Genomic DNA, 26,692 nt, shown 5'->3' with positions numbered 1-26,692 from the left:
ACTTTTCTTTTACTTTTACTTTTCCTTCCATTTTATTTTGTTACATCCTTTATTTACAGCTCACACACTCTCAATTTAGAATATTCCCCCAAGCAAAATATGGTAATTGAACAAAGTGGCTTTTATCACCAATTTAAATAGGATTGAAAATCGTGTACACTGTGCTTGTTCTGGTACCGTAGACACTTAGATGTTTCCATAAAGTGCACTGATGCGTAAACTGGGTCAATTTAATAGCAGCTGTGTTAAGCTGCAGCTCTCCATTTACCACAGACCCAACACGCAAGCCCAAAAACCAGGCTAAGTTTTCTTTAAAGTGCAAAACCAACACTTAAAACATAGCTGCATTAAATGAAAAGGAAAACCAAAGCGAAACAGGAAGAATTACTAAGAAAAATAAAAAGTCAAACACAAAAAAATAAATGTTGGTGAATTAAAATGGCGAACTTGCTAAATTTGTAAAATGAAACTGTGCAAATATTTTCTGATACTTTACTTAGTGACTTTTGCTACAAACTTGTCGCTAGTAAACACTGCAAGTTGGCTGCACGCAAGACGCCCGCAAGTATGCTACGAACATTACAATGTTGGTGCTACCATAGTTTGTCAAGTATTTAACAACAGTAGGGTAGCACCCAGCAGTCGGTATAGCAACATTGAAATACACTTACAACAACAATCACCACCGACCGCAGCTACTCGCCAAGGTTATGAAAACACAACAGCTATTGCTGTTTACAAGCAAATAGTAAGCATTTATTTGCTCTCTAATTGCCAACGGCAAATCACTGTTGTTTTGTGCTACGCGTGCCACTTACCATATGGCGCGGCTTCACAAGGCGAAATCATTCCCTCACACCCTCGCTTAACTCAGCTAGCAAACTTGAAACCTTTTTGAAGCGTACATAGACACATACAAATATTTGTTAAGGATTCGTTTCGTGGTATTCAAAAGCACCCAACCACCTATAAACGTTGTATGCTCACTCCTCCAACAAAGCTTTCGGTAATGTTGTGGGAAATGTACTTGTAGGTGTGTTGCACTGAAAACACATATCCCGAGGCGTTAGCTGATGATGATAGCTATGAAGTCAGCTATTTAAGCACGTAGAAAATTAAGTCTTCCTCGGTTGTCTTACTTTTGCTCAGGCATCACTAAATTTGTGGCTATCAATTAGCAACAAAAAAAAACAACCTAAGTAGCGAAAGTTACGCAAATTCTTTGTTTAAATATACAAAAGTTCAGTGGAAGTTAGCGAAAATTTATGACTTACATCAAGAAAGTTAGACTTGAAATAACAGGATAAAGGATGTATTACTAGGGACGGCAGGATTAATCAAATCAATAGCATTAATAGAGTAATGCCAATCGATTTCCCTATTCTCAATAAACAATAACTGCCAAATTAAATCGGCCACCGTGGCCGGATGGGCTGGTGCATGATTACTAGGGCGGGTCGATTTAAAAATCGCTCATTGCTCTGCGAAAATCGTATTCTAGGGATCAAAATAAGAAACTTTGCCGAAGGAACCATATCTCTAAGTCGAATTCTGATGTCCCCTAATTTGGGCCGAACGAAAAATCCCACTTTGACCCATTTAGAGTACTCCCATCGAGTCCAAATGTATGACCGACCCCCACAAGCTTTGGATGGCCGATCCACCCATGCCAGTGGCACACCCCCTGGAACTCCCCTGGGGGGTTCCTCATACAATCATTTCAAAATATCACCATTTTTGGCCTTTACATGAGAAAAGAAACTAAAAGTTCGACCCAAATTGGGGGACATCAGAATTCGTTTTAGAGGTATGGTTCCTTCGGCAAAGTTTCTTATTTTGATCCCTAGAATATGATTTTCACAGAGCAATGGGCGATTTTTTTGCCTCCCCACAAATCGACCCGGCCTAATGATTACCATTCGGAAATTCATAGGTTCGAATATCCGGACATGAAACACAAAATGATATAAATGGTTTTTTCCAAAAGCGGCCGCTGGTAAATCTCCAAAGGTTCTTCTAGCATGAAAAAGCTTCTCATTGAACATCTACCTTTCGGAGTTGGCATAAAACTGTTGAGAAACATCAAGACCAAATGAAATATTTACACATTTCCGCCATTTAACACATTTTCTTAATATGAGAATTCGCAAAATTCTCAGCTCAAATTTAAGCAAAATGACTTATCTACTTGTGAGTAAAAGAACCTTGACATTTCCTAAGGCACGCGCCTGCTCAAAAGGGCTCACACAGGAAGAAAAATTTTAAAAATCTTCTCAAAATTTTGAGATAGTAATTTTACTTAAAACAGACTCTGTGAGAAAAAGCACAGAAAGAGCACTTGGCAGCCATTCGCCAAAATTTCTTGTCTTCTTCAGTTCACTTCGGTTCACTTGTTCTATATTATCAGATTACGATGTCATTGAGGGGTTATTAAAGGTTAAAAACTTTGCTCATTCGGATGTAGACGATTTTTCCGAACCATTGTTTAAAAATTGTCGCTCTTTGGTGTAACCTCTTAAACTAGTTTTTAACAAATCTTTGGCTGAAGTAATATTTATCGATGATTGAAAACTTACTTCAGTCACTCCAATTTTCAAAAGCGGTAATAAAAGCGATATTGCAAATTACAGGCCAATTTCCAAATTATCTGCGGTATCTAAACTTTTTGAATGTGTTGTCAAAGACAAAGTTATATTTTAGCGTTAAACGTCTAATTAGTGCTAGACAGCATGGTTTTGTAGTTGCAAGATCTACGTTATCTAACTTATCCGTTTTTTTCTGAAGATTGCCACACAAGTTTCTGCAATGGTTTGCAAACTGCCGCGATATACATGAATTTCTCTAAAGCCTTGGATAAAATCTCCCATACGATTTTAGTAACTAAATTGGCATGTCTCGGGTTTCATTCAACTTTCCTTGATTGGATTCGATCCTATTTAATAAAGAGATGCAGTACTGCAGTTATCGATGAACTTTCATCGCTACCTCTGGTGTACCGCAGGGTAATATTTTAGGAACTTTGTTATTTGTTTTGTTTATTAATGATATTTGTTCGTGTTTTTTCTTTCCTAATTTTCTTCTCTATGCTGATGATCTAAAGGTGTATGCTGAAATAAAAAATCCTACTGATTCAGCCGCCCTACAGTCCGAGTTGACTAATTTATTTTCCTGATGCCTTATGAATCGTCTATTTCTTAATATTGAAATATGTCATAAAATCACGTTTTCTGAGCTTCAAACCCCCCTTAATATCTCTTATGATATTAAGTATACATATCTTGCTTCGTCCGATGTGATAAAAGATTTAGGGGTTGTCTTTGATTCAAAGCTTAATTTTATCACGCACCTAAATTATGCCGTTTCCAATTCCCTCGCTATGCGCGCTTTTGTTAGACGTCACTCATAGCACTTCACTGATCCATATACTCTTAAGATATTATACTCTGCGTTTGCTCCGTCCAAATTAGATTATGTTACTTTTATTTCGAAACCTTATCATGCAGTCTATATATAAATTGAGTGGAGAGGGTTCAAAAAATGTTTGTGCGTTTCGCACTACACTCACTCAATTTCTCAGATCGAAAACCATCGTACGAATCCGGCTGTCGTTTGATTAGTCTCTTTCCACTAAGCTAAGTGACAAGGGTACTCTTCAGGCAGTACCATTTATCTTTATTTCGTGTATTTCGTCAAAATACACCCACAGCGCCTAATGGAATGTAAAGTTTTAACCAAGAGTAAAGGAGTTTTACATGCTTGCACTCACTGCAACTAGGGTTCCATGCGACCGACAGACGTAAATATGATCACTCTTTTCTGCGGTCAATATGGCTTCAAGTTGCCATGCTCATATGTCGTTACCTTGCTCATTGCCGTTACCTTGCTCATTTGTCGTTACCTTGCTCATTGCATTGAATGAACTGCAAGCGAAAGCGCGGAACGAACTACAAAGCAAACAAAGCAAACGAACGGCAACGTTCGACATCTTGCTCTCTCCTACTTAAATGAGCGTATATATGTATGTATATGCGCATATGTACATATATAAATTCACGTATTTGTATTTGCATATGCCTTCTTTTTATTATATATGAAGGAAAAATGTATGGTAATATTTAACGTATACCTTATAAGATATGTTGTATACTAATATATGTATATAAACATGCATATACATATACAATTTCGCGCAATTTTCAAAAAGAACAAATCTATATATAAAGATGCATACAAATCATATGGACATATCAAATATACGAATCTATTCCGTACGCAAGCAAATGTAAGCTAATGTGCTTGAACTGCAAGCGAGAGCGCGGAACGAACGACAAAGAGCACAATCGGCATATATGCGCATATGTAGGTATATAAATTCACATGCTTGTATTTGCATATGCGTTCTTGCTGTGTGCATGGTAATGAACCATTTCTCTGTTGAGAATAGGACGATGATAGAAAAAGTAGGAAATGAAAGGGAGTGTTTCGAGTGTAAAGTGTCTTGAAAAAGGCAAATCGATGATGGTGCCTCTTAGTGTTGTTGACTTATTAACGTCTGATGCACAATCGAAATTGAAGATATCTTTCATAAATTTGATAAATGTTTCGTCATTTTTCACGTTTGTGTAAATGTAACTTGGCCTATTCCATTGCGATTCCACTTACCTCCTTCTCTATATCCATACAAAATATCTATCAGACAAATAAAATTAAAATTTTGTTTTGAAAATTGCAACCATTCCATCAATATTTTCTTATGACGTTGTCACGTTTAACTATCGTCAGTAAACCGACTTTACAGACAACCTCTTTTTTTTTAGAAGCGTGAAACTTAAAATGTTACTACAGAACAGAAATATTTTATATTATATTCTGGAAGCTAATTTTATGGCATTTTTTTTTTTTTAATATTATATCCGGCATACATATATCAGCCGTGGCTATGCATTACATGGTCCACTCGATCAGTCCAATTTTTGATTACAGAATACAAAATCTAAATGAGCCCAATCACCAAAACTGCGACAAAAACGATAGTCATTTGTCTTCATTTCTTGCAGAAACTGTATTTTATAGGCACGTAAGCCGAGATCCTTACGTAAAATGGTCCACGCAGTCGAAGGACAAAGGCCGACAAGATGAGAACGACGATGAATCGACATTTCGGCATCTTCTTCAGTATTTCTCTCTAAAAAAGTTGCAAACACATTTATTTATTTATGTTTTTTTTAAGTGGATTCCCACAATTTGGAAGCGCTGCTCTGGCATTAAACGATTCATGAAGACTTGACAAACCTTACTGAACAGAAATGTCAACACAGTTTGCCACTCCCAGCCGTTAACCTACAGTCAGCGATACCGATAGTTCGTGCAGCTAAAAAAGACACACGATACAATGTAGAAAAATGTTTCATTATGCTGACCAAAAGAGTATTTGCTAATTTTCGAAAGGTCTCTACAACACTTTCACCATTTTTGAATGGATTTTCACAATTTTAACTCGTTATTCGTTCATCTAATACACCATCACTCGACATAGCTGGTCTACTTCTCACAGCTTTGTGTACTAATATTATATAATAATATATATTTATAAAAAAATAGCTTTATTCAAGATGTCCTGCCGATTTGCGAGAGCCATTAAAAGTAACATAAAATTGCATAAGCTTCTTAGGAGAATCAGTTCCTTTCTTATAATAATGAAAATAATAATAGGCACATACACCCTTTGTTGGATGTTTGGCCGAGCTCAACCTCCTATTTTTGGCAGTTAGTTAGTTTCAAAAGTATGAATCAGTATGCTTATTAAAAATCAATTGTTTCGTGCTAAAAAGTGAGTTTAGTACGAATTAACTTTCCAGCAGTTCTATTTGGTATGAGCCTGCTTTTCATCTCTCACATATATATGCACAATTATATTTAACATATGCATATAAGTACATATTTATGTATTTGCATGAAGGTTAGTCAACATAAATTTTGATTAAGTCTAGACATGAAACATGCCCGAAGAGGAATTGGAAAAAGTTCTTATACAAGCACAGCTAACCGAGTGAGAATGATGTTCCCATCATACAAACAAATACATACACATGCACACAATATGCATACACACACTAACACATACATAACTTTTAACAAATTGGTGCCTAACCAACTTTCCCTCAAGTCCTTGAATAAACTTTTTCCTAGTGAGCGAGCTGCTGATTAATGGCGCATATAAAAAAGCAGTTAATGACTATAAAAATCACAAAAACAGTGACACAAGTAAAAAACAAAAATAGCGCTTCATTCGTGCTCCAAATTTATATTTACAACCACTGGCCATGAATATTTCATTAGTGCTCCAACACCCACAATTGGAATATTATTATAGATTCATAAACGGTAGTCAGAGGATTGCTTTAAATATTCTTTACAGCTTTTACTTTCAGCTTTAAGTGTCAAATATTTCATTCATGTTTGATTTTACTTTTTAATTAACTAACTGGCCATCCGACGTGTGGCGCCCAATCGCAGCTGTCTTTCGCCCACGTTTCAATTTACACAAACGTCAAGCTCAGCAGGTAACCTTACGTCCTTATTCCAGTGTAATTAAATAAATAATGATGCGAGCGTGTCCAGTGCATGAAATGATACAATAACAAAACGAACAGAGTAACAGCAGAACAAATGTTTCAACATTATTTTTATTATAATTTTAATAAAGGTAATTTCGAATAATGATTGCCAGCAACTAGAAGTCAATTAAGTTGTTGACCGGGTTGGAAAGAATACAGAGGTGGCAACATCCACGAATCGCTATACTGCTTTTAGTGGATTTGACAGACTCTACTTTTGAGCTGACGTAATAAGTGGGCATTTGTTTTCATTTTATTGCTGAATCGTTTTGAATTTGTATTGCTATTTATGAGGAATTTCGTGCACAACGTCGCTCTCTTTCTTGTTTATTTATTGTTAAGCCACAGTCAGAAAGCTGTGGTAGCCAAGACATAATTTATTTTAATTTGCGTAGAAATTTAGCGATTATTACTCAGCACCATTTACCGTTACTTTTGTTGAGCACGTGCTATTGAGATCGCTGATGACTTGAAGGATTTGTCGAAGCGCCTCAAAGAGCTTGCGCGTGGGAACACTTTTGAAAGAGTAACTGAGAAACTATTCCTAGTCAGAAGTTACAGCATTAAATTCGAAGTTTTTCTTCTGGCAAGTTCTTAAAAAGTGTCTAACGATCAGTTGCGTTACATTCGTGTACAAAAACAGAAAGCGGGAAGGCGAAATAAATGTTACATTTAAAAAGAAAAATTAAAGTATTAGTAAAATAGTCATTTTAATTAAAGCGTAAGTAATTATTCTTAATATTATATTTTTATTAATTGTTAATTAATTAAATATTAATTATTGTTAATTGACTTCCCAACCAAATCCGTGTAATACTAATGAAAGCTCTGGAAGTATAAGCTCTTTACGCTCAATTAATTAGATATGTTACAAACAAGCCGACTAACGTTTTTGCTGGAAAAGTGTTTCTCGAGCTTCCCCACGAATTTTTAGTTGCTCTGCTGCTACTGCTACTCTCTCCTTTTATTCTCTCTTAAGAGTAATGTTTTTGTTTGAGGGAATTTATTCTGAAGTGCAAAGGAACGAGAGCACATTAAAAAGATGACAGCAGCAGCGCAAAAACAAAATGTCAATGAATGTCAAAACCTATAAAGAAAGATTGACAGTTTACAGACTAAATATGTAAATAGAAAAAATTATAGCAATCCTACTATTACTACTATTTGTGTAATGTGCCTTAAAAGAACATGCTAATTAATTTTTCATAGTCCATGTTAACAATATTTTTTATATTTAACCGAAGCATATATTAATATTCTTACCAGCTATAGGCTCCTGTACTCGAAGTTTGACCAACTTCAGACCACACGCGCAGCTGCTCCACGGGCATCAACTGTCTGTTAGTTGGCTAAATGACAGTCCAGAGTATTGTTTACAACCGCGCGCAAGCATTTTACTGCGAGTAAACGCGAAAAAAGAAAATCCGTAATGGATTTCAAACGTAATAATGGGATTGCATTATATTTGACTGAAAAATCCCAACCAGTGATTGTTCGTGAGCTCGAACACCTTAAGGGAACTAAAGTGTTTATTTATCGCAACATTACTCGTTACAATGATACTGGTAGCATCGCGAAGCATCACAGGGGTGGTCATAAAGAGACTGCAACGTCATGTGAAGTGGTTCAAAATGTGAGGAAGCGATTTGAGCGACATCCACGACGAATTGCCAATCAAATGCCGAAAGAACTAAAAATATCTGACGGTAGCATCCGCCGCATACTAGAAAATGATCTTAAAGCCAAGCCTTACAAGATCCAAAAGGCGCATGATCTCACACCACAGCAGCAACATATCAGGCTCGAGAGAGCGAAGGAGTTGCTTCACTTGACCAAAAGTGGTGAATTTCCGAACATTGTGTTTTCTGGCGAGAAAGTTTTTCTATTCGTTAACTCAAACGAAACCCAAAACGATAGAGTTTATTCGACCGACTGTTCATACAAGAATTCGAGTCATCGATTGGCAACCAGGAGGCAGCACCCGCCACTGATAATGGTTTGGGACGCTGTAACCGCAGATGGGCGCTCTCCATCGAGAGCCCGGCGTCAAGGTAAATGCGAAATATTATCCGGAAAGTATTCTGGAGGTTGCTTTGAAGCCGTGGGCAGACAAAAATTTTGTGGGCAGACCAAAGTTCGAATGAAACAAGAATGGCTAAAATACAACTTTCCGAAGTTCATAACGTCCACACAATAGCTCTTTAATTCAACAGATGCGAATCAGATGGATTATTCTCTTTGGGGCATTTTGGAGAGCAAATTCCGAACTAAAAGATTCACCAATCTCGAGGCGCTGAAAAGAGACATTGTCCGCGAGTGGGCCAATATAACTGCAAGTGGCATCACATTCGAACAGCTTGCGATTCGTTTCTGGAGCATCTCATAGTCAAGGCAAAAGGAGGTCATATCGAGCAAAAGAAAATTGATTCTTAATTTTGTATTATTTTCACACATTTTTTACTTTTTATTGAAGAAAAGTAATTTTCCAAACTAAATGTATGACCTTTTTAGTTGGTTACATTTCGAGTGCCGGACCCTGTATGCACTTACAAGTGTCTACGAGTTTGAACACGACTTTGGACTAATTTTTTAATGCCGCTCCAGTAAATCGGCAAGCCATTACCTATGATATTAGGCGTCTGTGATTCGCCAAGCGTTGGAAAGTGATGACGCAACTGGCATAAATACATATACTGGAAAAGAGCTGCCAAAAACTACATTTGCTTGGAAGCACTTAGTGAGTATTAGAAAGACTGCTTTTATACAGGGAAATATGTGTTGCTTCAACTCGTTACTTATGATGCACGTGCTCTGCCAACACCGTTTGGGCTCTCATTCTTCTCAAAGTTGCAAACTAACAATTACAAGGTATGTAAACACGACGGGCAACACTAAAAGAGAATACGCAATGTTGCAGCAACAAAAGTCTGTTTGGCTCTACTGAAACTCTCTTGAAATGGAGTTGGAAGCATTGAAAATTGTGAGATCCGACGACTTGTTCAAAGCTTAATATTTCGTAACGATATAATAACTGGTACCATTGACTGTTCAGATCTACTCGGCCCAATTAGTTTCCATGTTCCTAATAGAGTACTTCGCACTAGTAATCCATTTTATGTTGCAGCTCTCAGTTCTAATTACCGTGATTTCGCCCCTCTTACAAAAAGACTCGCAGAGCTAAATCGGCTTTCTAGAAGTCTTGATCTTGATTTTTTGATGCAAAGACATCTGTTTAAGTCACTTATTGAATTCTGCTATTTGTCAAAAAATCTATCGATTTAATCTTAGTTCTTAAGTATGTGTTATGTAATCCTGAAGATCTAGTCAGTAAGTTTGTTACCATTGACTTGAATAAGGGAATAAAGGAAAAGAGTTTTTGTACAGTGTAGTGATGTTAAATTCAAAAGCTCACATCGAGAATCATATGAAGGCTCTGAAAAGCCCAGTAGTCGTATCGCAGATTTTATAAAAACTCTTTGTAGTTGCTCAATTCTTTTTATGTAAGTAGCTTGGAAGAGCCGCCAGAAAAAAGCAGGATATTCTATACGAACCCTAACAAATGTTATATACAACTTTTTGAAAGTACAAGGACCTAATAAATGTGTACTATAAAGCCGTACAAAGACTAGCATAGCGTGTGCATTTTGAATTAAATAATCTATATTGCAGACGCCTCAGCCGCTGAAGTACGCAGCTCCGAATCTCCGGGCATGAAACACCAAATGATAGATAAAATTGTTTCTGATAGCGGTGGTACCTCAGCAGGCATTGGCAAACCTTCGAGTGTATTTCTGCCATGAAGAAAATTTTCATCCAAAAACATCTACTGTTCCGAAGCGGCTTGAAACCGTAGGTCCCTTCATTTGTGGGCAAACACCAAGACGCACACTACAAATAGGAAAAGGAGCTCGACCAAGCAGCCAATAAAGGTTGTAAGTGTCAATTATTCGTATATATGTACGAGTATATTAACCATTTGTATATTTATATCCTTCTGTGTGCAACGCCACTTTTCCCATGGTAAAACATTGCATTTAAGCATAAATTTCTGTTAAGGTGCCTGCATTTTGTTTACATTTGCATTGCTTGGAGCATTTCCTTGACCCAATTGCCGGCCGTAGGAAAATGTGCATTCAACATCCAAAACAACAAGGACAGCAACAAACACTAAAACAGTACTTTTATACCGATTTGCGTATTCAGGTATAATGCCTGGCAAACAGTTCTGCCACTTGGCATTACATTCATATTTTTGTGCGCTTGACCTTTCCTGCACTGAACGAGCCTTGATACGTTTGGAAAAGAAGTATTTGTATGCACGAGTATACCTAAGAGATGCTGAAAAAGCACAGCTGGCATACAGCTTCAAAGCAAACATTTCAATGGCAAATGGTGAATTAAGAATTATACTCAGTTTGGTTTGCTGTTGCTGGCATTTTAAGGATGCTTAAGACATTGCAAGTGTGGGACTATTTCTTAAGTGTTTGCAATTAACGGTTGGGGAATTTAAAAGGATTTAAAAGAAGCAATATTTATATACGTTTTGTTTTTTGTTAACTCCTATTGGAGAAGGGGGCGTTCACTACGCCTCTTCGCCAGCAGAGACGGTTTTCAGCTATATATCAACATTCGTTTCCACGTAGGACCAACAAAGTTAATTTCAGCTTCTGTTGAGCCGCTCCAGGTTGAGCTCTATTGAAACAGGCTCCCACGCAGGGCCTGCCTAGCAATTTTGTAATCACTTTTTCTTAGCGTAAGTCCTATCCACTTCGACTTCCTCTATCATTTCAGTTGCCATTTCAAGCTAATTAGCTTTATACAGCAGGTCTGAGTTAGTTATTGTACGGGGTTAAAAAATCCGGAAAATATGGCGCAGGCAACGGGTGCCAAACGTTTGCAGGCATCTCATGACTGCCGCGATTACTTTGTGGAATCATATAAAATAAATACTTAAACAATTGGCGAGTACACTTCAGATAGGCCGAACTTCTCCTCCAGCTTTAAGTGAACCTATAATTTTAAGCCAACTCCGAATGGCAAATGGTTTTTTATGAGGAGAAACTCATTCGCAGGTTTACTTGCCTACCGAGAAGCGACCGCTGTCAGAAAAAAGAACGCTTTCTATCATTTTTCTGTTTCATGCACGGAGATTTGAGCCTATGCACTACCGAATGCTAGTCACACACCAACCCTTTTGGCTACGGCGGCCGTGCAACCACTCAATAATTCCACACTCAACCGCCACCTCAGAGCCGCCTTCGAGGGTGGTCATGCAGCCATGGAAGCAAAATTTCTTTAATCTTCCATACTGTTGTGTGTCCACTGCAAGCGGGCCAGGTGTGACCTAGTTGAGATGCAGCGCTTTCGTTTCTACAGCGTTGATCTTTAGGCGGGTACCTTGAAGATTTTCCTGCATTGCTTTGCATCGCAAATTTTATCAGCTAGTAAGGAGCAAGCCGCATTACTCTAATTGCAAGTAGTTCTTGGAAATAAATTTTTGAAATAAGTAACTGAAAATTATGTATTTCGATTCAAAAGAGTTAAATAATGAGGAACTAGTATATTTGCATTGCATAAAACTACAGCTAATTTCATTGTCATGTTGTTAAAGTCACTACTTTGCAGTTATGATACTTCCCATCGACTTTCACGTTATTTCCATCTCTGCTCAAAGTGCAATCAGGTTAAAGGGGATTAGCCTTTGGAGGCAAACTCTTCAGGGACATGGACTGGAGTTTGGGAGTCGTACCCGGGAAATCTTTCCAAGTAGGGAGGGTTAGAACGAAGGGAAAATCTGTACCCACTTTGGCACCTCAGACAGTCCCAAGATGGAATCGGGAGTCGCAACCGGAGTTTTCTCTAACTCATCCAATTTATTTATTTACTTAAAACAGCGGAATACTGTCAATGCTTTTCAGGCAGAAGTCTTTGCGATCGTACAGCATACCTGGCAAGATGCGAAAAAGCGAGAGAGAGATATTAAAATTTTTTGCGATACCCAAGCTGCGATGAAAGCACTAACGACGCCTTGGTGTAAATCCAAACTGATAAACTCCTGTTAGTAGGAGCTCCAATCACTTGGTTGTGCAGGTAACATTCCTCTGATCGCGGTTCTAGGACATAAGAATTAGAGGGAAATGAATTTGCTAATGATCTTGCCAGGAAGAGTTCGACTGAATTGGTCTCAGACATCTCTTTCCCCTTGACATCGCTATCCCCTTGATTGTTGTTAATAGAGAATTCCACAAATTATTTCTCACAAACGCGCAAGAAGATGGAGCTCCATTTCTTCGTGTGCTACTTCGAAAACCCTTAAATACTCAGAACTCTGAAAGCTCTGGAGACTCCACGCCCTTCAATTTCCAAACTTGTAGCTGTGCTTACCGGCCATTGGACGATTGGCACACACGCATAAAATTGGATTTACCATTTCGTCCCCATTACAGAAGCTATTGTGACCATTCAGGGAAGGAGACTGTAGGACACTTTCCCTGTAAATATCCTGGTTAGGCAGCTAGACGATTTTTTTTTTTTCGTCTACTGCGTCGTGTGGTGTGACCACTAAAACAATTCCTCCTCTCCGTCTGGGGAGACACTTTTCCCGGGACTGCTTTCTATATTACTTCGGGAGGGACCAGAACGGCATCAATAAAGGACCAATCCTATTCACCCACATCTTGATCCACCATATTTGTAGCAGGCTTTCATGCTTTAGGCTCGTCTTCTTGTGTCATCTATCTGTGCGGCTTCGCTTTGTTGCACTATGTCGAGGCCTTTCTTATTTTCCCCAGTACATCCTGGATGAATTTCTTTATCGCGTTTCGATTATGTTGCTCGGTGCAATGTCGCCAATCTGCTCCCTCAGAGCATTTCTTTCCGCGAGCCATCTGTCACAACTAAAGAACGTGTGTTCAGCGTCATCGCTCTGTGCTTCGCAGTAAATGCACTTGGAATCGGTTACCTTGCGCATTCAGTATAGGTAACCCCGGAAGTATCCGTGGCCCGAGAGGAACGAAGTTAAGAAGTAGTTCACTTTGGACCCATTTGTCATTTGATGCAATAAGTTTTGCCGTCCATCTGCTACTCGGTTCAGTGTCACCTCGGCTTTGTCACCGTGGCACGGTTTGGCATCTCCGTTCTGAGAAGCTAGTGATGACGTGTTTCTTCTTGAAGTCCCTCGCATCCATTTGTTCCCGGGCCATGAGATCGACGGGTATTTGCCCGCTAATCACGAAAATTGCTGCGCCTTAGACAGTCCGGTAGGCTGAGGCAACTCTAAGTGCCGCTGTTCGTTGCCAGCCTCCAGTGATTTGCGCTTGGCTTTGCAATTTAGCACAATTCCCCATACTTCGCTGCCGCACAGGAGAATTGAGCTTGTGGCCACCATAATTAGCTTTCTTTTGCTCTGTGTTGGTCCGCAAATGATTGTCGTTAATCTACATAGCATACCTGTGACCAGGGCCGTAGAGAGCATATCCGGGCCCCGGGGGAAAATTGCAAATGCGGGCCCTTTCCAATAATGTCTAATTCATATAAATATGTATAATCTCGAGTCCGGGCCCCACTGAGAACTCCGGGCCCGGCGGAAAAAGTACCCGATCCCCCCCCTCCCGTCGGGCCTGCCTGTGACCTTTGCACCTAGACGATTAAGGTCACTAGGTGCTCCTTTCTTCGACAGCCTGGGCAGTGATCCAACCCAAATCCCATCGGTATTTTCCATAACATCAACAGCTCTGGTTGGCTGTAGATATATTCCTATTGTTGGTGCTGGAAAACCATCATTTAAGTTTGAGGGAGATAGCTCGTGACCCTGGTATGTCTCACGAGTCAATTCGCAACATTTTCCACAATCAATTGGGCATGAGACGCGTGGCTGCTCGACTCGTTCCAAGAGAGTTGAATTTATTTCAAAAAACTCGTCGGAAGAAGGTGGCAGAAGACATGCTTGAATAAGTGAATTCGGACCCAACATTTATCCAGCGCACCTTAACAGGTGACGAGACGTGAATATATGAGTTTGATATGCAAACCAGTCAACAGGCGGCTGAATGGCGCTATCCACCTGAGCCAAAACCCAAAAAACCACGTCTAAATTGGGACAAAAGTGAAGGTTCATATTGTGAACACTTTTTGACCAAAAACTCGACAATGCTATCAAACAACCACCGTATTCACCGGATTTAGCCCGCTGTGACTTTTTTCTTTTCCCAGAACTTAAATTGCCACTCCGCAGACGCCACTTTGAGTCGATAGAAGCCATTGAGAAGAATTCGCTGAAGGAGCTGAAGAAGATCTCTTCAAATGTGTTTAAAAGAAGATTTGATGACTGAACTAATCGTGTGCATATGTGTATTGCTTCGAATGGAGCCTATGTTGAAGGCGACAAAATAAATTTTGATGATTAAACTATCAGTTTGCGTTTTATTGAACAGTTTCCGGTACTTTTTTAACAGAATCCACTTTTGGGTTGTGTCTTTAACTAAAATATGTATTCCTTTTATTTTTAAGTACAAATGATAGCACTATGGTAGGAATGCATTCTAAAAGTTTCGATGCAGATCAAATTTTGGAAACAAAGGGAGCAATACCAGATTGAAGATGGCGGTAAACAGATATAGAAAGTGACAACAAGTGTGAGTTGATAGAAAATTCAAAAAGTGATGGCACCGTATTTTTCGTTGAAAATCATCAACGTTTATGCGATTTACTGCTTCAGAAAAATTCATGTCTTTGCAATTTAGGAGATTTGTCAATTTAAGAATGATGACCCAAAAAAGTTCAAACTTAAAACGAAAGCGCTTGCTGTCCAAAAGCTACGGATGATTCATTGGCAACTACCTCAAAAAGGTGCAGAAAACAAAACGAATCCGTTTATAAGGATGCCCGATTAGGAAATATTGATGTGCATTGGCCATTTTCCATTGACGCATGAGGCCTATACAAAGTTCAATCGAACCCCTATTGCACCCAATGTGGAATTTACATATTTTTCTTGTATTAAGAAAACTACTGCTCTTTGAAATACCATGGAATTTTGAATTTAACTTACATAAAGCATTTAAATCTATAAAAATATAAAAATATAAAAACGTGTTTAATCTCTTATTTCTCAGCTCGACCCAGCCCCACGGTACTCAAAAGTACCGGTACTTTTAAACATCTTTATAAATAGATTCTTGAAAATATTATAACTTTGTATTGGCAGGATTTTACAGGGAAATTGCAATTTTAGTCTCTGTCATATTGGTCTACAAAGGGTCTACAAAGGGTTAAAATAAATACGAAGCTGAGTCATACTGACTATGCTACTATTAAATAACGAGACTGATGCTTCTGAAGCAGAAGTAGGCTTGGACTTAACGCCAGCGGCGACCATCAGTTAGCATGAATTTAGCTGTTTCAAAAATAGTGCAAGGTGACGCAAAACCAATCGTCTAATTTTGCTTTTGAGTAAATTTTTACTAAATAAAAAAACAATCGTGAGCGAGGGAAATCATTATTGTGACTCCACTACTTATCTTTTTCTATATTGCAGTTATTGTCTAGTTTACCAGTGTCAAATTTGATGGACGTTTGACGCCATTTGCAGAAGTTATAAATCTTTCAAAAGAGTGATTAATTTTGCTCCAATTTTTTGCTTTTGTACCTCTCTATTTTATTAACCGATCAGTTTTTTTAAAGCTAGCTTTTCTCTTCCGGGGGAAATATGTTTAGTATAGCAATTCGCTCTGATAGAATTCAATAAAAAACTTGAAAAAACGCTACCAAATCAATTAAGTTATCAAAAGAAATGTACCTAAGTTGTAGAGAAGCAATACGTAAAATATCTGGCAAGATAGTGCATCATCTCATAAGTTTGTCTGGAGATGTCTAGCCAAGTACAACGTTCCTCACGGTGTTAGACCTCCTACTTTATTCGGCAGATTCCGAACCGCGCTACTTCTTACTGCTGCCTATGAGGGAATCTACATTAAACGATTTAAAATTTGATTGCGTTGAAATGCGCTGATAGATGAAGAGTGATAATAAGTGCTTGTAAATAAGTCTAAAATCGAAAAAATTGCTTTACTGCTTCAGTCTCGTTATTCAATGGACACCCCTTGTTTTTACCTTTTCTCTGTACCTGTGAGTTTGCTAAACAGCTGAATAAAAGTTTGCCCTACCCGGTACCACAACACCGGCACACACGGCTTTTCTTATTTACTCATCATTTAATTAATTACGAACATAAGTGTGTTGTCCGAAAGGATATCTTTTGATTTTTCGCCACTTCATTTTGGCACTCTTCGCAAAAAGGTGACCTTCTTCTAATTGGATCATATGCTGGAGAGGAGAAATGAAATGATGAGGAAAAGCAAGAGAAAGCTAGTGGCTCGAAAGATGTTGCCGCATGCAAACAAACACACATACACTCACACACTCTACATACCCTTTATACTCTATATGCCCGGCAAGAAAGAGCTTAGGAACTGTAACGCATATTTTGAGGAGACTTAAATATTACAAAAAACCAAAAACAATTTAAGTGTGAATTCCCCTTTTGTTCTTTCGATTTTGATGTTTACAAAATTATGCTATGAATTTCTAATGTCTCGAAGAGTTGAAATCATTGTTTGGTAAGCAATTTTATGCTAGCATTTCGGGAGTAATGAACTCCTTTTGGGAAGGAGTTTGTGCTTGACTACCTTCTAATATATTCCGAACTCGAAGCCCACTGTAAACATAAGACTCCAAGTAATGTAAAAAGTTACTTCTAATAGTTTTCGCCCCAAGGCTGGTAAAGGCAAATCTTCGAGTGCACCTCTATCATTGAAAAAATTCGCTTAAAATACTGTCAGCCACCATTGGAAAGCGGGCATTCTGGACAAAAAACAAGTTACATGACACAATTTTTTTGTTTTTTTATTGAAACATCAAGAGTATGTTTATATTAGATTTCCTGCTTTCACATCTAATCCTTGGCAAAACCTGACAAGTTATTGTATTTTTTCCCCCTGAACATGGACATATTATAACAATAGGTTAGCCATAAGCTCCAGTGGTTTGTTCCTTCTTAACCTTCTTGTATAATTAGTCTTGCCATATATTCATACGGCGAGAACAAATTCGCAGAAAACAGCTTCGTTATTTTTACTTTTCGTACAGTTTCGAGCCAAATTTCGCTTGTTAACAATGGAATGGGGAGCTAAGAAAAATCGCACTTCAGTGAATGCATTACAAAAATGTGGTAAAAGTGCATGAGAGATTTACGAATTGCTGAAAAACTTAATAATACAATACATATTTCGAGAATGTTTGTTTACCATACGATCAATCGTTTTTCCAAATTTCTGAAGTGACAGCCATGAAAAGAAATGGTTGTCCTTGCATAATTCGAATGAGTATAGCAATAAAAGCCCTTCGAGAAAGAATTCACAGAAATCCCCTCAGAAAGCAGAAAATCATGTCTAGGGTAATGAATGTATCGCCCAGATCCATGTCAAGAGTAATTAGAGATGATCTCCATATGAGAGGCTTCCGTCGCTCAACTGGTCATACTTTGACAACGCACTAGAAGAGAATTAGACTCGACAGATGCAAGCAGTTTCTTCGGTGGCACGCAGTCAACTCGCAGTCATTTCTGCGAAAAAGGGGCTAAGACTGGGGCAAAGTGTTCCAGGAGAATGTCTTAGAAGGCGTGTTGAAGCAGTTGATCAGTACTATCGTCAATGGGGAGCTTTGAATCTTCCAGCAAGATTCTGCTCCAGCCCATAAGGCAAAAACCACCTAGCAGTGGCTAAAAAGTAATATTGCTGAGCTCATAGCCGCAGAAGATTTGCCACTTGGAAGACCACATCTGAATCCATTCCACTACAGTTTGTGTAGAACATGGCCTGTCGAAGGCCTCACAAAAATTTGAAGAGTCTGAAACAATCATTCAAAATTAGTTGCGGCAAATAATTCAACATTTATCTTTAAAAAGTAAATGTTATTATTGATTTTACATAAAAATAAAAGATTTCCCAATCAATTTGAATTTTCGTTATTTTATCTCAATTTAAAATCCGATACCTCAAGTTGATCACCGTTTTTATGCGGCAGTTTGATACCAATTTCCAATAGTTTCCTTTGGCTTCATGCTTTATTAGTCGATATATTTAATATTGTTAAAAAAAATATATTAAATGGTAAATTGCTGTATTTTTATGTTTCTTTTTTTTTTAATTTTTCAAGTCTGCCATTTGGATTATTACATAAATTTTATGCCAAAAAGAGTAAATGGAGTTTGACTTAATTTTTCTAATTAAATTGCACTTCCGAGCTTTTAAAAAGAACCACCTAACTTCTAAGGGGTCAGATACTTGTAAAAATATGTGCTTCAAATTAAAGCCAAATACTCGTGAATTAATATTCACATCGTTTTTAAGATACAATTAATTAGTATTTTATATAGCCTGTGTTTTATTTCATACAAAGTAAAATAACTTTCATAAATTCAGGTAACAATTCAAATCTAATTGATTTAATTTTATTCATTTATTTCTTCTGCCAAAATTTATTTGCTTATCTTACCTATTCATTTTTTATTTATTTCTGCTATCAAATTTTATTTATTTATGTTTCCTAATTTTTTTTTACATTTATTTCTTCTGCCAAAATTTATTTACTTATGTTTCCTAATTTTTTTTTTTATTTATGTCTTCTGCAAAAATTTTATTTATTTATTTTTTCTAATTTTTTTACATTTATTTCTTCTGCCAAAATTTATTTTAAATAATTCTTCTATATTTATTTTTCTCCCAAAATTTCCGCTTGTAATCGTCATAACACAAAAACCAAACACACATTGCCCTAAACATTGTTTCACTTTGATGTTTATTTTCCACTGCACACCCTCGTATATGAATTTCATAAAACTAAAAATTTTCATTTAAAGTGGCCATGCATAACATGCATTGCTACGGTTCAGGTTTGTTATTAATATTGTTAGAAAAAATCATCGAAATATGGCAAGCGAAATATCTCCATTTATTGTAGATACATTTTTTTAATTGCTTCTATTGCTATTGTCTGCTGTGTGTTATATATGGTACAGTGAAATCTGGAGAATGTCGAGTTTCACCCCGGTGAATGTCAACGTTCACATAGTCGCTTGGTGTATGTCCGTAATATTCACTAAATACCCTTATTTCTGACTTACACCGGTAAATGTTGACATTCACCATGCACTAATGGGGAATGTTGAACATGTTGAAGATTTATATTTTCTTCTCCGTAGTTCAGTCGCTATAAAACGCCACAAGGTTAACGTAACTTTTTCGCCTCTCCTTCTGGAAAATATTACCAAGAATTTAAAATACACGGTACATTCTACATGAGAAAAGGAAATAATAGTAATAAAAAAATACTTACTTAGGTGATTCAAATCTTATTTATTGCAACAACTTAAACTATTATGACACTTTGAATTGCATTTTCAACTGCATTTATTTGTAGCCTTGTCCCCGCTTCTCGAATTAGCTGCAGCTGCTTCTCTCAACAACATTTCTTGAAAAGAAGTCTCATCTATGGAAAGTAACTTTTCTTTACAAAATACGAACTGATTACGTGTGTTCTATTCCAACAACTACCGCTAACACATTTCGGTTATCTGTACGACCACGGTCGACATCAGAGACTTGTATCCGTAAGTTATCAGCAATTTGAGTAGGAGGCTCGTAACATTTTTGGTGCTTGCAGTAGAAAATTTTCTTTCGCGGCCGCTCGTTTAGTAGAAATCAACTTGTGTTTTTCAGTCAGAATTTGACGTGAAGACGTTGTAGGGCCTCTTCAATATTTTTCTTTGGGATATGGTTTTCGGTATGACCGCCACTCAATTTTTATTTACATATATATTGCCGTCATAGACGGAGGAAAAAGGAGAAGAGAACTGGTCATAATTTCGGATGGAGCTTGTGCAGCCATTAGTGTCAAAGGCAAAGCGCTTATATGTTTCATATCTACAAGAATTAATAGTGTCATGTACATATATAGAATTTCTAGACGAAGTACTGATTACTTTTTTTATGATAATTTCGATGAGGGCATGACAACACAGACGTTCATGCGTCCAAAAGAACAAAAGAGTTTTTGGAAGCGCAAAACACGCCAGTTTTAGAATAACCTGACTGCAGGTCTGACCTTTACTTAAACGAAAATGTAGTGTTGCCCATACATCTCAATCTCAATCGGTTTTCAAAAAATGGAAGAAAGCTTAATAGGTTTTAGCTTTGAAGTGCGTTAATTGTAGGATGGTAAAAAACGTAACAAAGTATTACTCGTATAAAAAATATAATTAAATCGATGCCTCGATGACTTCAACAACTTGTTCAAATAAATCCAAATTATAAACTAACCCCAAGAACTCCATTTGTTTGTGTTAAATATTGGGTTGGCAACTAAGTAATTGCCGATTTTTTTAGAAAATCAAATACAATTTCTTCATGGGACTAAATAACTTTATTTTGTAATGTATTGCCCATATTGATCAATGATCTTTTGCCATCTTCAGGCAGCATCAAAATTCCACGTTCATAAAAATTCTGGTTTTTATTATCAAAAAACTGAATGAGGTACGATTTGACATCATCATCATTATTGAAGTGTTTACCATTCAAGGAATTTTGTAGAGATCAAAACAAAAATTAATCAGATGGTGCAAGGTCAGGACTATATGGTGGATGAGGCATAACATCCCACCCAAGCTCCAATAATTTTGGCCAAGTGGCCAAAGATGTGTGTGGCCTTGTCATGAAGGAATACAATACCTCTTCGATTTGTCAATTCGGGCCGCTTTTCTTCAACTGCACAGTTTAATTTCGTTAGTTATTTAATGTAGACATCATAATTGATCATTCGATTGGGTGGTAATAGTTCAAAACAAATAATTCCTTTGTAACTGTAAACTGATAACAAAACCTTCTTTTGATGAATATCAGCTTTTTATGTTGTTTGAGTGGGTTTACCTAGGCTGCTCCACGATCTTTTCCGCTTGTTATTGTTGTAAACAACCCAGTTTTCATCGTCAGTTATCAGTCGTTTTAACAATGGAGCATTTTCATTACGTTTCTTTAGCAAAACGCAGCTATTAATGCTTTGCGTTAAATGCGTTTCCTTCAGTTGGTGAGAAATCCCTGTATCGAGTTTTTAAACATAGCCACGCTGTTTTAAGGGGACAGATACCTGTAAAATTTCGAAATTTTTTTCATAAAATGTTATTATAATCCTTTAAAAATATGTCAAACAATTTTTAGAAAGTAAATTCAAGATTTTTTCTTATATTATCGATCGTCAACCGTGACGAGTCTATTCTTTGCGTTCGAGCGCTGGGAGAGGTATAGTTACGTTGGCGACTTTAGACGCGTTTTTCTCAAAACTATATTTTTCGAATTGGCGTACACGATAACTCAAAAAGTTATTGACCGATCTCCTTGAAATTTTGCACAAAACTTTTTTATGATATTACTTTCCATGTGAATTTACAATTCGAAAATATTTCGAAAAAATAATTTTTTCTAAGCAAAAATAGTTGGAAAACTCGCCCCAAAATCATTTTTTTTTAACCATTTTATTCCGCTAATTTTGTTTTCCATTTGTTTTTAATTCATATAGAAATTATGACATTAATAAACAAAACAAATTATGGTTTTTTGTATTCAGGTCACTGACGCTGATGCTATAAATAAAAAAGCAAAATATGACGAAAATGTTCCTTTTGATTTTCCATTTTTCAACGAACGCCAAACGAAAACTACCCTACTTATGAAAAAACTTTTTTTACTGATTGACAGCTGAATTGCCAACTATCAAATAACAAAATGTGTTTTACATTTGTACTACGCCTGCAAATTACTTAGTTGCCAAAACAATATAATCAGGCATGTTCTGAAAATCGCGCGATTTCAATTCGGATCCGAAATGGCAATTCGTACGATTTTGTTTTGGGTGTTCTGTAATTCGTCCGATTTCATTTAAATTCGAATTTAAGTTCGAAACAGCTGATTTCTCTTTGGCAATTAAACAAACCAAACGACAAAAGAATTCGTTGGCAAAAAATACGAAATAATTTCAAAATAAACGGATTCAATTAAAAAATTATCATGTTTTTTATGGCAGCTTATGTGTTAAACGAACAGGAGCAAGATTACCAAAGTAGAATAGATAGGCGGCGTTTAAGAGATCATTCGAATCCTCTCAGTGCACCGGATTCTACGTAAGATTAGAAATGGTTATACTTTGTGGCATTCATTAAGTTTTTCTACTTTAGATTTGTTTCCAACTATCGCCTAAACAAGTACGCTTTTTTAGAAGTGCTGAATGAAGTAAAATCTTTCGTCAAGGAAACGTCCATACCTATTTTATTAAAGCTGGCAGCAAGTCTTAGGTTATTCGCAGAAGGTTCCTATCAACGTTCCGTCGGAAAGGATACAGATATTGCGATGGGTAGAAGCACAGTCTCAAAAATATTATCCGAAATGATCAATGCTTTGGAAAATGTTCTGTGTCCTAAGTGGATTAAGCTGAAAATGTCTGAAGAGGATTCTAGAAAATCAAAACTTCATTTTGTAGAAAAATTCGGTATTCCAGGAGTAATAGGGTGTATTGATGGAACACATGTGGCTCTGATTAAACCTTTTGAGAACGAGCATCTATTTTTTAACCGAAAAGGATTTTTTAGCATAAACGCAATGATTGTAAGAATGAATTTAAATTGCGTTTCTAAAATTTAAAATTTACTGCCTTTATTTTACAGATTTGTGATTTTGATATGATAATAAGAGCAGTAGATGCAACTCGGCCTGGTGCAAGCCATGCCGCTTTCGTATTTAGTATGAGCAGTGCAAAACACTATTGATGCTTTCCATTTCAATTCAACCGGGCTATTCGGGTCATGTTCTTCGATTTCGATGTAACTTAAATATGTTGCTCTCTGATCAAAATAATGAGACACGTATTTTTTTGTTCGCCCGAAAAAAATTTTTTTCAAGAGTTATCGGCAATTTTGTTTTTCGCCCCAAACTCGATTTTTTTTTAATTATATAAGAAAAAAGTTTTTTTAAATGCCCATAACTTAGTCAAAAATGAACCGATTTTAATAATTTTGGGTTTAAAATGATCGTCATTACTTACACGAGTGATTTCATGTAGAAATAGTTGCAAAAAAGTAGTTGAAAATTTTTTATTTTGCAAAAAACAAAAAGTGCGAAACAGGGTGTTCACTCAAAAATTCATTACTCAAAAACAACTCATTTTAGCTACTAAGCATGCAGCTCAAATAAAGTTTGAGATGTTTTTTTGATTTGGAAAAAGTTATAAAAAGAAAACAAATACACTTTTTGAAATATCGAATTTTGAAAAAATTTAAATTTTTTTTCTTTTTTGCTAAATAAAAAATGTTCAACTACTTTTTTGCAATTGTTTCTACATGAAGTCGCTTGTGTAAGTAATTACGATCATTTTGAACCCAGAATTATTAAAATCGGTTCATTTTTGACTAAGTTATGGGCATTTAAAAAAAATGTTTTCTAATATAATTAAAAAAAATCGAGCTTCAGGCGAAAAACAAAATTGCCGATAACTCTTGAAAAAAATTTTATTCGGGCGAACAAAAAAATACGTGTCTCATTATTTTGACCAGAGAGCAACATATTTAAGTTACATCGAAATCGAAGAACATGACCCGAATAGCCCGGTTGAATTGAAATGGAAAGCATCTATTACCTATCGCAGTATGAAGCTGGTGACCGAGGGTCTTGGCTACTGGGAGATTCTGGTTTTGGTATAGAGCCATTTCTACTGACTCAATATAGAAACCCAGGCCCAAGATCAGCAGAACACAAATTTAACCAGCAGCATGCAAAAGCACGTAACATCGTTGAGCGTGTTATAGGAGTATTAAAAAGTCGGTTTCGTTGTTTGAAAACTACTCTGCCATATACGCCGCAAAAGGTAGTGATGATAATAAATGTTTGTTGCGCACTACATAGCATATGTAGGAGTAATCAAATAGATGACATTGAAACAGAAACCGTATTAGAAAACAATCCAATTGATGAGGAAATTGCTGAAAATGAGGAAAACAGTAGTTTGTATAGTGTTGGCAGAAATATAAGACACTCTATTGCTAGAAATTTAATATTATGAAACATAAAATTTATTCATATTAAAAGTAAATACATATATACATAACAGTTCAATAAGATTCTTTTATGTTTATTTTTCAGTCTCTATCTCAAGCATTTTAGTTTTAATATTAACTGTTTCCTGTTGCAACTGCTCCATTTTGAGGTAATGTCTTTGCTTTTGCTCTATACTTTGAGTCTTCAAGCGATTTTGCTCTGCCAGCAATTCATTTTGTTTCTCAACAGCACGACAAAGTCGTCGAATCTCTTCCCTTTCATCTTCCTGCGATTTTGCAATCTTGTGTTGGTTTTCGCAAATGTTATCTAAAGTGGTGGATATTTTCTCCATACAACTAGATTGCGTTGCCATACAGGACTGATGGCTGTCCTGCGTTGACACTCGTGGCCTTTTTGCAGCTCTCGGGGTAGCCACCGCTTCCCTACTTGTTTGGGGACGTTCTTCCTCAGATTCGATAGCGCTATTATTTTCTTTTGTCCCAAAGCTTCTAGAATGGCTTATGCCCTCAACGGCTGCAAAAATTCCACAAGTTCTTGCAACACATTCTTCGTTGCTCGTCAGTACATGCTTATTAAAGGGTCCACCTCCTGTTGCCCTCGATTCTAGATTGTTATGGGCAACCTTTTTCCGAATGCACCCCTTCCAGTCAGACCATATCTTGAAAAAAGACAACTCAAAAATATTTATTTTAATACTTGACTAAATACTTACTTTTTTCCATCCATTAACATCTTTTTGGGGCGGCCCTTCTGCATTTAGCAGCGTCGTTAGCTCTTTCCACTTTTCCTCAACAGCAACTCTGTCGCCCTTCGAAAAATTCTTCGCCAAATCTGGATGAGATTCCATAAACTCGACTAAAATTAGCTCTTGCTTGGAGTTCTTGTGTTTTCCCCTAAAAGTTTTTGAATAAGTTTTAAATATTTTAAATAAACACTTTTATTTACATAAATATATGCAGTTATTTTGAGTAAATACTCACATTTTGATAAATTTATTTCAACAAACAGTTTATAAGAATGTCACAAACCGCTAACGTTTAAGTTGCCGAAAATAAAACTGGAAAATTTTAACGATTTCGATTTCCAGAACAGGGTGAAAAAACGATTTGCTGATGTTCGAAAAAAAACGAAAACGGAACGATTTACAGAACATGTCAAACGATTTGAAAACGGAAAATGCGAAAATATTGCCCGAAAACGATTTGCAGAACATGCCTGAATATACTATTTTTTCGTTCTGTAGAGTTTAAATACATATATATAATTGGCGCGTATACCCCCTTTTTGGGTGCTTGGCGGAGCTGCTCCTCCTATTTGCGGTGTGCGTCTTGATGTTGTCCCACAAATGGAGGGACCTACAGTTTCAAGCCGACTCCGAACGGCAGATATTTTTATGAGGAGCTTTTTCATGGCAGAAATACACTCGGAGGTTTGCCATTGCCTGCCGAGGAGCGACCGCTATTAGAAAAATGTTTTTCTTAATTTTGGTGTTTCACCGAGATTTTAACCAACGTTCTCTTTGTGAATTCCGAATGGTAGTCACGCACCAACCCATTCGGCTACAGCGGCCGCCGTAGTAGAGTCTACTTTGTTTAATAATTAATTAAGCCTTGTGAAATATGTGCTTGTTTAGGTATATTTTTTTAAACATTAATCACTAAAAGTTTAAATATTAAAAATATAAATTGTTAGCCCTAAACTGATGATAAAAATTGAAGACATTTAATTGGTCATATAATTTTTACGTGTGGTGTATTTATATTACGATATTGCGCTGTGAAGAGAGAACCAGTTGTGTTTAGAAAACTTCCAGGCTAATTATTTTGATTGGTAAACTTTAGGTCCATCCATAACTACTCAATTGTTCTATGACGTTTTCAGCAGCCCATATAAAATGTTTGCAGTTATTTCACTGAA

General features: G+C 36.8%; 1 protein-coding gene across 1 annotated transcript; it reads right to left on the bottom strand.

The window, feature by feature from the left end:
* Nucleotides 1–24,848: 24,848 nt before the first annotated feature.
* Nucleotides 24,849–25,897, bottom strand: LOC128854745 (uncharacterized). Its single transcript, XM_054089105.1, has 3 exons — nucleotides 25,756–25,897; nucleotides 25,488–25,668; nucleotides 24,849–25,433 (listed from the first exon to the last, which is right to left on the bottom strand). Coding segments are annotated over exons 1-3 (768 nt in total). The 5' UTR covers nucleotides 25,758–25,897.
* Nucleotides 25,898–26,692: the final 795 nt, after the last annotated feature.

This window comes from Anastrepha ludens, chromosome 2, assembly GCF_028408465.1.
Source record: "Anastrepha ludens isolate Willacy chromosome 2, idAnaLude1.1, whole genome shotgun sequence".
Taxonomy (NCBI): Eukaryota; Metazoa; Arthropoda; class Insecta; order Diptera; family Tephritidae; genus Anastrepha; species Anastrepha ludens.
This window is presented reverse-complemented; position numbering and strand designations above follow the sequence as displayed.